This window comes from Lepeophtheirus salmonis, unplaced genomic scaffold (assembly GCF_016086655.4).
Source record: "Lepeophtheirus salmonis unplaced genomic scaffold, UVic_Lsal_1.4 unplaced_contig_8964_pilon, whole genome shotgun sequence".
NCBI classification, from domain to species: Eukaryota; Metazoa; Arthropoda; class Copepoda; order Siphonostomatoida; family Caligidae; genus Lepeophtheirus; species Lepeophtheirus salmonis.
In genome coordinates this window covers 30,333-41,826 of record NW_027296616.1, presented here as the reverse complement: position 1 = coordinate 41,826, position 11,494 = coordinate 30,333, and the positions used below count along the sequence as shown (strand labels likewise).

Genomic DNA, 11,494 nt, shown 5'->3' with positions numbered 1-11,494 from the left:
AAATTGGAAGTTTACGACGTATCGCAAATGGATATTTAGTAAAGTATATAATAATTGTGTTTTAATTTGTGTTCCTTCTTTCCAACTAAATTGGAGTAGAACAACTGTGTGGGATTACAAATGTATAGCTACGCTATGACATAAAATATGTAGCTATACATTTGTCAATAGTCCTTCCCGCCATCCCTTTTACTTAGTTGAAGTTACGGCTATCTGCAGAAAGAGGATTATGTAAGAGAAGAAACAAATGTCGTAGAGGGGTGAGATTCAGGGTGACCATATTCTTATTGTAAAGTGTTGGTGTCTGTTTCTAAAATAGCTAGGATAGAACGGAATTACAAATGTAATGCTACGCTTTTAATAAAATATGACGTTAATACAGTAGACTTAGTTAATGTCTACTATTTAAATTAAATAAAGGACGGTGATTTATTTTATGAAGATTAATTTTGATGTAAGACAACCAACAATTCTCCTAGTTGGACTAAAAAAAATTCAGTAAAAAAAAATATATTTCACTCCTTCTTGGGAGACTTATCAATCGTAACTATTTATTTATTTTATCAATTGTGTTTCTTAGACAATTACAAAAAAATTGTATTTTTTAAATATCATTTAAAATATTAAAGAAACGGTATCGACATCTGGAATTTTTACACGAATTGCATTGGAATACATCGGCACCAGAATATTTTTGGAATGGTCCCATCACTAAATATAACATTAATAGTAGACCAAACACAACAACTGAATAAAACTTCTCAAAATCAGAATATTTTTGTTGCTTTCTCTCTGGTCAGTCCTTATTTATCCGGCCCGGTCCAGTCTAAGGACCGGACCTATCACATGGCGTTACCTCGCTTACACGAAAATACACTATGCATTTTGTCGTCAATTCGATAAATACACTATAAACATTTTGTCGTTTCAAAAGAACAGGAATACAATTTCTTGTTGATTCTTAACATATTTATATAAATATATTGTTTTACTATTCATATGAAGCAACTATGCCTATGATATACAATTACAAACGTATATATGACCTTTTCTTATCATATTACTAAGTAATATGATAATGATAGTGTGGGAATAATTAAGAAATAAATAGCAGTTGGTGTGATTGACTTATTTGGCTATCTACCAAATTATTTTGGGCCAACTTTCTGAGGAAAGGTTGGAGGATACAATAAAAGAAACGACGTGATCAGCCCTTAAAAAAAGAAATAGAGTTGAGTGACCTCAAGTAAATAATGTTATAAGTTTTAGGAGTGATGTGCAGGACTGTGCCGAAACTGAACTAGACGGGACCTAAATAAGGACCGATCAAACATCAAGTAGAGCTATTCACTTTCAATGTATTACAATTTACATCAGATTAAGATATAATCAGAATTATAAATCATTATACTATAGATAGGAGAGAATCCTTCTCAAAAAACCTCTTTAGGGCCCTCCTTTGGCTGAGGATCAAGATTCGATATTACATCTTTTTTTTAAAGGAAAGAAAGATAAGTGCCCCTCCGTGCAATTCGTTTTGTATAGGCCCGCTATGGTTAAGGCCGGCCTTGCATGTACCACTGGAGGATTGACTTTAATAATGAAGAGATTAAAAAGACCGAAGTATTTTTATAAATTTATATAGTAATAAATTCAAGAAATCAAATTTTAAGAAGTATTTGTGGCAAGTGACAAATTATATAATGATGACTTCATGATGTGGGGGTTGAGGGCTGTGAATAGGATTTTCTTAGATAAAGGCTTATTTGAAAATGTTGGCACTACATTAATCTTATAAAGGCCAAATTTTACAAAAAAAACAACACATTCTTTATTTAATAAACAAATGTTTTTTTAAAAAATTTTGGAGTATTTTTGAGAAGAACCTAAATTTGAAATAACAATTTCTTTTCGATAATTATGACATATAAAAGTTTGGTTCTTCCCGTAAATATTCCCATTTTTGACAGGGGTCCTGACGTAATTTATTCCTTCATTGTTTTATTTCATCTGCTATTTTCAACTTTTGAATGTTTCAAAATACCAAACCTGGTTTAAGAGATAACCTACACCTTACGGTCACTTCTTTCATTTCCCTTGCCTGACCGCTTAAGACAGGTTTGACTGTATATATCTCCTGTATCGGTCGCAATTTTTACAATTTTCTTACACAAATTAAAACATGTATACGTCATTGCGTCTCGTACACAACAATTATACTGCTCTACCACTACAAAAGGACCCAAGTGAGATTTTAGTAGTTCTGAGTTATTGAAGGGAATGTGATTTTGTAGAAGCTTTTAAAAGTGTTTAAACATGTTATTAACTTGTTAGGTGCTTTAAGAAGTCCTGACATGTTTGAAGTTGATCAATAAATTGATTGAGACAATTTGGTCCTTTCGTCTTGGTCTTTTGCAATTGACTATGGAGTTGGTTCCTTTTGACATGCTGATTACCCGATAATTAGAGGTTTCTAAACATTAACTGTATGTGTAATATATGTAATAATGGGGCGATTTTAGTTGGAGCAATGGAAAAAGTAGAACTATGCCTCTTTGTCCTATGGAAACTTCCCTATTATCTGGATCGTTGTTCGTGGATTTCGTGAAATATGATTTTATAGTTCTACTTTGCCTCTATGCCTAATACTCCACCAAATATTGACCTAAACACTCAATGACAAACGATACTGACAATTAGGAAAGTTCCATAGTGCAATGAGGCATAGTTCTACTTTGCTCTTGCTCTACCAAAAATTAACTTATTATTGCATTTTAATTACATCACAATATAACCCTATTTCACCAAAAATATTACGTGGGTCCTTTTGCCGTGCACGAGCTCCCTCCACCATTAAGCAATAATGATATATAATTATTAAAGACTGTAACAATTATATATTATCATATAAATATCTGAAAGGATTTATAGAAGGAAAATAATATCTAAATAATTCTATGAATAGCAATAACAATTATAAACACGATGATGATCATTAGGTGGACGACATCCATGAAGAAGAGGAGGAGGAGGACCTTTCCACGTGAGTCAGTTGCGCAGAATTAATTAAATGTTCAATGTGAGAAGGTTCTAGACTAGAAGGGCCTTCCACAAGTAGATGGTGATTGGTTTTTAGTGCAGAGGCATTAATGGTCACAAATCCACTTTTATCGTTGGGAGGTTGTTCGCTCTTGGGCATGAAGGGCACAAAGGCAACACCAGCTGCTGATACATGATAGGTATCTGGTTGTTTCTGCGGCTGTTGTTGTGGAGGTTCAAGAGATTTGAAATTGATCACTCTTCCTGTATCCATTCGAAACTCAACTAATTCACTTTGCGATGATGTATTGTTAGGTGGATTTTCGTTCGAAGTAGAGGGGGGTGACGTGGACGACGACTTAGCTTCTACGCTCTAAAAAGAAAAATACATGATATATTAATAAAGCACTAATAGTGGATGTTTATCTATGGATTGTCTATCCACAGTTCTGTGTGACTACTTGTTCTAAGAAATTTCAATATAGCATCGAGCTTGCGTAACTAAACACAGCTCTTTAATTTAAAAAAAATCATGGTTGGATGCTTAAGAATCGATAGTTAAAAGGGTTTATACAGGGTACGACAATATATTCCTTTATATAATGCGTGGTAATCAGGCTATCAAAGTAGTAGCGAGGTCACTATCATATCATGGGATGTGTGCAAAGAAAAAACTAAGTAAAACAATTAGAAAAGGAAAAACGGTTGTTTTGTGTGCTCTTTCTTCTCTTTTGTTCATGTTTTTTAACATCTCCCTCTAAAAAAAGAATTCTTGCCTATTTTTGCTGAAATTGTTTTAAAAATGCATAGTAAAACTAATTTATATGTTTGTAAATATTATCATGATATATTTCCTGCACTAATGCTATTTGAAATTTAGAAGACTCTCCTCTTTAAAGCAGTTATTCATTTTATCCACCCAAAATCATATAATAGGCAGCTGATATTAACAAGTCTTAATTCCATACTACAATGTCTCGCTCCCGTCTTCTCCTTGCGCTCTTACGCAAATCCCATATCTAATTATGTGTTAAAAGTGAAAAGGAACATGTATTTGCCGTTGAACATAAATATTGCCAAAAAATGGTTTTACAGAATATTTTATCAAATTAAACTAAATGCAATGTAGCAATAGAGTTTTTATTGGTGTAATGTATGAAAATCAGTTGATTGCGTATATTTCTAATATACAAAAAAAACCGATTTTTTCAATTGATTTTTATAATTTGAAATTTGCAAAGTTGTTTGTAGACAAATAACAAATAACATGATTAATTAATTTGTCAAACTCAAATTGATGCCATCAAATCCAACGTCATGTAATAATTATAAATTTTTAATTCGGGTAATTAGAATCGGATTTATTTTGGGAAAAACAACATTTTTAAAATCTTTACAGAATTGCCAATAACTAATTACTTAATCAACTACTCATCCACAACTATTGATAATTAAATTGTACACTTTTTTATATCAAATAACTATCCTTTTAAAACTTATCAATGATGTTATTTAAAAGAAACAAAAAAATCCAGGTATCAAAATACCGAAGTTCAGTTTTTCAGTGTATGAACAATGGTAGACGTCACCTATCTTATTTGATTTTTAAATTCTGTAAAACAAAACTTTAAGTGGTACTATCATTATGAAACTAAAATAATAAGTTTTCTGATTTAAAAACTTGTTTAATTGCCTTTTGGAAAAAGGCAATTATTCTGTCGCACCCTATATATCTTAATGGAAGACTGAAAATATTGTTAAAAAAGAATTCCTTCAGTATCAATGTTTAAAATTTTAAATATATATTATTTTAATTTCCCTTAAAACAATTATAATTAATAAATACATAGTTAATTTAAAACTTGGGCATAATTATTCATAAATATAAAAAAAAGTGTGAAATTCTTCGAATGAATGTGAGCAACAAAGGCGTTGTAAAACTTTGAGCGGTAGTTTAACAAATAACGCCGAGGAATGCCATTTAATAAAAAATATTAAATAATTAATTAAAATTCTAAAAAAGTGAGAATATTATTTTTTTAAATCAAAAAAAGGATCCGGCACATTTATATTTACCCCAGGCTCCATGGACCCTAAAAGGGCCCTGTACATAAAATTGATATTGAAGTGACACAATGCCACTAATTAGTAAAGTGTCCGTCCTTATTTGGGACTGAAGATTGCAATCTCACCCTGTTTAGTTCTGAAGATCAGGTCAAAAACTTATAAAGTTCGGTAATTGATGACGTCAATCAAGTGTATTTCTTCTTTTTTAATCAGTTCTAGTACTGAAAGTCCGAAGGACCGGTCCTAAGACTGGACTGAACCGAATAAATAAGGGATGACACAACACTTGCCAATACTACTAATTAAGTGTTGTGTCGGTCCTAATTTAGGGCGGAAAACTGCAGTCTCGTCAAGTTCATTCTCGGTTCGGTCCAGTTCAGTTTTACATATCAGTCCTAAAACTAATAAAGTTATGTCCTTGATGACGTCAATGAACTTTATTTCTTCTTTTCTATCAGCACTAGTACTGACAGTCCGAAAGACAGACCTAAGACTGAACTGGACCGAATAAATAAGTACCAATAGTTATACTAGTAATATGAATCGATTTTTGGAAATTACCTTTTGAGTAGAGGGTGGTGATTTGATTTCTGAGTGTTTTTTCGATGATGTTGAAGTAATTTTGGTTTGGAAGCATATTGTTTGTGACAATATTCGCATTTATGAGGCTGTGAGGTAACGGAGCCAACCATGGCAGAAAATGTTGGATCATCACCACAATTATCAGAAATTTGAAGAACTGCTGCCTGATCTCTAACTGAGACAGGTAGCTCTAAACCAGGATGGTTCTTAAGAATATGCGACTTTCGTTTCGAGCTACTCTTGTAAACCTAAAACCAAACACAATCATCAATCAACACATAGATTATAATAATAATTTTTATATTTATTTTTAAGTAATTTTGCACTAACAAATGCATGAATATCTCCATGACTTTAGAACCCGAACAGCCCCGTGATTACGGGGGAAGGGACATGGGAGGGTGTTACCAAGGTCTAAATATATAACAATCCCTAGATAGTAGAAAATAAAATAATACTCTAATGACGTCAATTGGGTAAGAAATTGGGAATATATTTTTAACCAAATGGTGTAAAATACATAAGAAATGTATTAAACAAAATATTATTTGAGGGACATAAATACATTTATACCAATTTTTATCCCAATAATACTAAAAATTTAAATATATATTCGGATTTTCTAAATTTAATATCTCAGTGACGTCATTTTATAGTAACACGGCTAGGAATTACTTGGATTACGGCCCAATCATTATTATACACACCCCTTGACCGACATTTTGTTTTCAAAATTGAAATCTATATCATTAAAGCAAATGTGTTCGTTCGTCGACGTCTAATAACTCGCAGGAAAACCGGTTACTAATGGTAGTAAATATATCCTTTATTGCTCTCAATTATAATATAACCTCCACCAACGATGTTGAACGGAGGTTATATTTTTCCCCCAGCTAGTTTATTAGTCACCAGGATTACGGCAAAAGTTACAGATCGATTTTGATCCATCTTGCTACGGAGATAATATATGGTCACAGTAAGAGTTCATTAAATTTTGAGAGGTCAAGAAAACACAAAACGTTAAAAATGCATAATCGACCATAACTTTGGAACAGTTTGAGATTCATAACTCAATTTCATTTTAGGGGGAGTGTCCATTCTAGTAACATAACCTGCTTATGTTTTTGCCACTGTTTGTTTCTTCATTAGTCACCAGGATTATGGTAAAAGTTACAGATCAAACTTGATAGAAAGATTATATATGTTCACAGTATGATGGCATTAAACTTTGAGAGGTTAAGGTCAAGGTAACACCGATTAAAATGCATAATCGACCATAACTTTGGAACATATTGAGGTACAGAGCTTAAATTGGTGTCCATATATAGGTTAAATAAAGATACTTCATTTAGCAAAAAGATCCAATTTATGATAAATGACCATAGGCAGAGGTGTGTGCTCTACAGAGTGTCCATTCTAGTTTAAATTTGTAATTTGTCTAAAGGTAATCCAAGAGAAAAATAGCTAGTAATGGACCTGAACACGAACATGGGATGAAAATGATTCATCAAACAGAAAATAAATGGAATTATTACAAGTCATTTTTGTAGAAGCTTTATGGTCTGAATGAATAATGCACAAGTATTAAAAAAATCAACAAAAATAATTACTTAATAGTAAATAAGTCAGCAATCACGAGTCTATCGAAATTTAGGTAGGTACTTATTCAAACAGAATATTTCTGGTCATTTTCTTGCAGTGGGGATTCGTGTTGTTTCATCATCATTACTTCATAGTGAGCAGTTCTCAACTTATTAGCCAATAAGTAAATACCAAGTACTCTTCTTTGATAAAGAAAAATCACAACCGTAGCAAATATAGGAATTAGTATTCCAGTTGTAAGTCCAGTTACCAATCTAATAACAAAAATATGTGTACTTATGCCATTATTAATATAGTCTCGAATTCCTTTTTGTAGGATAAAAACGCTATACACAACAATTAAGATATTCCGAACAAAGATCATTAAGAGATACTTGAGATTTCTTCTACGAAAATAAAGGACCACAATTAATGAAAGTGTAATCATTAAACATACAAAACAAATAAAAATCCCAATCACTGCTTGCCACACCAACTCATCATCAAGGTTCTTAAGATAGTTTAAACGCAACACATAATTTCTCAAATCTCGAAACACCTTTAGGGTAAATAAAAGGAAATTCCCTAGGAACCACACAGTTTCAAAACAAGCAATGCAATAACAAAAAAAAAGTAGCATGGCGACAACAACTTCTACTAACTATGTATCGAAGAGATCCACAGTTATATATATACAGAAAAATTTGACGCACAAATAAATTACCTTCGTAACAATTTTTTATTTATTTTAATTTTTACCTTGTTACAATACTGACAAAAGTAATCCCTCGTTGTCTTTAAGATGGGTAGATTAAGTTCAGGAACAGATTGGAGCGATATATCAGGGTGACGATTTGCTAGATGATTTACAAGCATGCCTCTTCTCTTGAAACCCAGTTTACATTTATGACATTTGTAGATGAAGCAATTATAATCCACTGAAGAAATCTTTACAAAAATAAAAATGCATTACTAATTACAATTTACTAATGGAGGAGATCGATTTATTACTTTCAATGAGTTATTCGGTTTTTGAACGTCGTCAATTCGAGGATGCATTCTTTTGGCATGTTCTTTGAGTTTGTCTTTTCTTTTAAATTGTTTCCCACATTGATTACATGAAAATTCTCTTACATCCGAATGCCTTAAAAATATGGTTGTTAGTAATATATATATATGTATCTCCTTTTTTATAATAGGGTTTGGACTACATACTTAACGAGGTGAACCTTTAGTTTATCCGCTCCCGTAAAGCATTTATCGCAATGGGGACAAGAAAACTTTTTTCAGAGTGAAAGGCTCGGATGTGCTTCCGGATAAGGGCATACTCCGAAAAACCTGGAATTAAATTTATTCTTGAAAAACAATTCCTTCCGTATATTTGAATTTAATACTTACTTTGCTACAATGGGGACAAGTGTATTGATTATTTATTCGATGGACATGAACATGTTCTTTTATTTGAATAACTTGATCAAATATTTCACCACATATAGGACAATCATAGGAGCGTTTGGCAGCTGAGTGTATTTTATAATGACAAATATATCCATTGGTTGTTAGAAATATTTTCCCACATTCCGAGCAAACAATTGGTTTAGAATCTTCAATCTTGTGGGATATTACACGCTTCTAAAATAGAAAAAAAAATTAATTTAAATAGTTGAAGGAGATTGATGAAAAAATAATACCTGTAGGTGTTCGGTAGTATTTAATATAGACTTATTACATGAATGACAATTGATATCATTTTCCGGGTGTTTTTCACAATTTTGAGCTGCTGGGGATCTTGTTGGAATATTATTCGCAATGTTTTCTTTTTCATCACTTTTAAAACCGTGTATAGTAGAGTGGTGCACAAGTTCTGAAAAACTATTATATCCAACATGACACAAGGGACAAATCAAATCCCTCCATTTGCTCCCACTTGCAAATCCCTCGATAGACTTTTCACCAGAAGAGGAATGGTTTAAAGCATGCAAATCGCTAATTAAACCATGATTAAAATGAAGACCACAAACACTGCACTCATAAGTCTTTTTGGCTGTTTGAATAGGTATACAATTTTTGTTATTAGTTGCATTCCACAATCAACAATCCCTGGATGAGCATACTTCAAATTACATGTCTTGCAGATCTCACCTTTTCTTCTACGATCTCGTGAATGATGAAATATGGCAAGGTGAACACAAAGGTTGTACAATTTATGGAAAATCCGTGAACATACATAACACTTAAATTGACGACAAGATGTAAGTCTTTTTCGATGATGTGGAGCATTTGATTTCATTTTGTGCGTTTCATTCAAATGTTTTTGTAGAGCTTGGGAGGACTCGCATTTTATATGACATTCAAAACATGGCCAGGATTCTTCACCCTCTGATTCTGAATTATAAAAAGATCAATTAAACCAATTAATAGCAAATAAGTCAAATATCATTACCAGAATCTTTCTTATTATTTTGATCAATAGAATTATTTTCCAATTCTGGAGATTCATGCTCCAACAAAGGTAACTTCCTGACTCGGGCATACTCCTCAGAGTACCATACTTTTAGCTCCTCGTCAGGAGATATTACTTTGGTACTTGAGAAATAGAGTTCTTCTTCATGTTGACTTAAACATAGATTTTGCTCGGAAAAAGTAGAGGCTTGTCTAACAAACCGTAGCCAATTACTTTGATCTAAATAGGACATAAATGTATAAATAGTTAAAATATCTCATCATTCTTAAGGTTTTTCAATTAGGTAAATTAACGCATTCAATGAGTTACATCAACTACTAATCTAGTGAAATATTTAAAAACATCACAATAGCAACAATTTCTCCAATGAAATGGTTCATCATAAGCAAATAAGACAAAGAGATTATGATCAAAGATAATGAACATATATAAATTGATGAAGTACACATTTACATATAAATGTGGGCTTAATGCAATTATTTCTGTATGAAAGCATATTTAAAATAGATTTGATAAAATTATTGTAAAATGAACCCAAATCATATATATATATATATAGAAGAAAAATCACCTTCATTAGAAACATCGACGATTCGACTCCCCGCAAATTTATCGTCTTTTTGCGGCGTACTTTTATGAATCAATAATAAAATCTTATCCGACTCCTTTGCCAATGGTTTTACACGTTTTCCTTCCACTGGACCAAAGCGGTAGCCCTGGGTGATTTCTTTTTTGGCAAAAACCCCTTCCTCTTCGGATTTTAAAAAGAGAAGATCTTCAGGGAGAGACGCTCGCGCCTTTGACAATCCTCCTTGATTCCATGTTAAATGGGATAGGGATGAAGCTGTAGGATAAGGTGCTTCCACTGTAACTGAAAAAGTTTGCTGCGTTCCATATGAGGATGTTCCAGGAATAGGATCATCCTCATTATTGGAGGAAGATGGATCATCTGCTGAGGATGAGTGAGAGGGACCACTAGAATCTACATTCTGAGAAGAGGACTGAGCGGGTTCTTCGTTTTGAGATGGAGGCGAGGATGAGGGTTCATCCTGATGCCTTTGTTGTAGATTGTGGAGTGTTCTTAGTCTTTTACTAAGAGGTCCTGAGAGACTCTCTAAAATGGAGGAATGTGAGGAAGTGACAGGGCCATGATTCCCATTCTGAGATGTAGGAGGTGGTGGGTGACGGGGACTCATGAGAAGAAAGCTTTGTGGAATACCCGAAAATGCTTGTCCAATGTGTAGACTTTCGTCTTGATTGCTGAGGCCAGAGCTGGTGGACGGTATGGGATGATCATTGTTGCAAGAGGAGGAAATGCCGTTGCTTTCTTCGTTAAAGTGGGGATGGCACCTTTTCCGCACCTGATATTCCTCTTCTCTCCCGGAGGAGCTCGTCGTCGTGGAAATGGCGTCGTTCAGTCCCGCGGGAAGCGAACGACTCGAAGTGGAGACTGGAGGGAAAAAAGAGGAGGATTGGCAAAGGTACTCCTCCTCCGCCAATGGGGGTCTCGGCGCGGACAAGGTGGACATGCCAGAGCTATCCACTGTCGAGTCAATGAGGGGCTCCTCTTGCAATGACGAAGGAGGACGACGCTCCACACTCGTCGAGGAGGAAATCACTTCCAGCTCAGAGCCACTGTAGCGCCCGTGCACGATCCCAATCCGACCTCCCAGAGGGGAAGGAGGGTTCGATATCTCTCCGTGCAGAGTCTCATCCTCAAAGTAATCCTCCTCCTCTTCTTCCCACGGGAGGGAACCGCGT

General features: G+C 33.8%; 2 protein-coding genes across 4 annotated transcripts; both read right to left on the bottom strand.

The window, feature by feature from the left end:
• Positions 1–2,874: 2,874 nt before the first annotated feature.
• LOC139907572 (PR domain zinc finger protein 10-like) lies at positions 2,875–8,609 on the bottom strand. 3 transcript variants are annotated; one of them, XM_071893997.1, is made up of 6 exons: positions 8,485–8,609; positions 8,281–8,413; positions 8,029–8,217; positions 7,299–7,544; positions 5,668–5,936; positions 2,875–3,412 (listed from the first exon to the last, which is right to left on the bottom strand). In XM_071893997.1, exons 5-6 carry the CDS (start codon positions 5,764–5,766, stop codon positions 2,996–2,998), a joined length of 516 nt encoding a protein of 171 aa, XP_071750098.1. In that variant the 5' UTR covers positions 5,767–5,936; positions 7,299–7,544; positions 8,029–8,217; positions 8,281–8,413; positions 8,485–8,609; the 3' UTR covers positions 2,875–2,995. The 3 variants fall into 3 exon arrangements, with proteins under 3 accessions (XP_071750098.1, XP_071750099.1, XP_071750100.1); XM_071893998.1 differs by lacking the exon at positions 7,299–7,544; XM_071893999.1 differs by lacking the exons at positions 5,668–5,936; positions 7,299–7,544; positions 8,029–8,217; positions 8,281–8,413; positions 8,485–8,609 and adding an exon at positions 5,116–5,230.
• A 37-nt stretch (positions 8,610–8,646) lies between these two features.
• Positions 8,647–11,494, bottom strand: LOC121125589 (uncharacterized). The gene is made up of 4 exons (XM_071893996.1): positions 10,305–11,494; positions 9,713–9,952; positions 8,961–9,654; positions 8,647–8,901 (listed from the first exon to the last, which is right to left on the bottom strand). The coding sequence occupies exons 1-3, from the start codon at positions 11,260–11,262 to the stop codon at positions 9,260–9,262; spliced, it is 1,593 nt and encodes a 530-aa protein (XP_071750097.1). The 5' UTR covers positions 11,263–11,494; the 3' UTR covers positions 8,647–8,901; positions 8,961–9,259.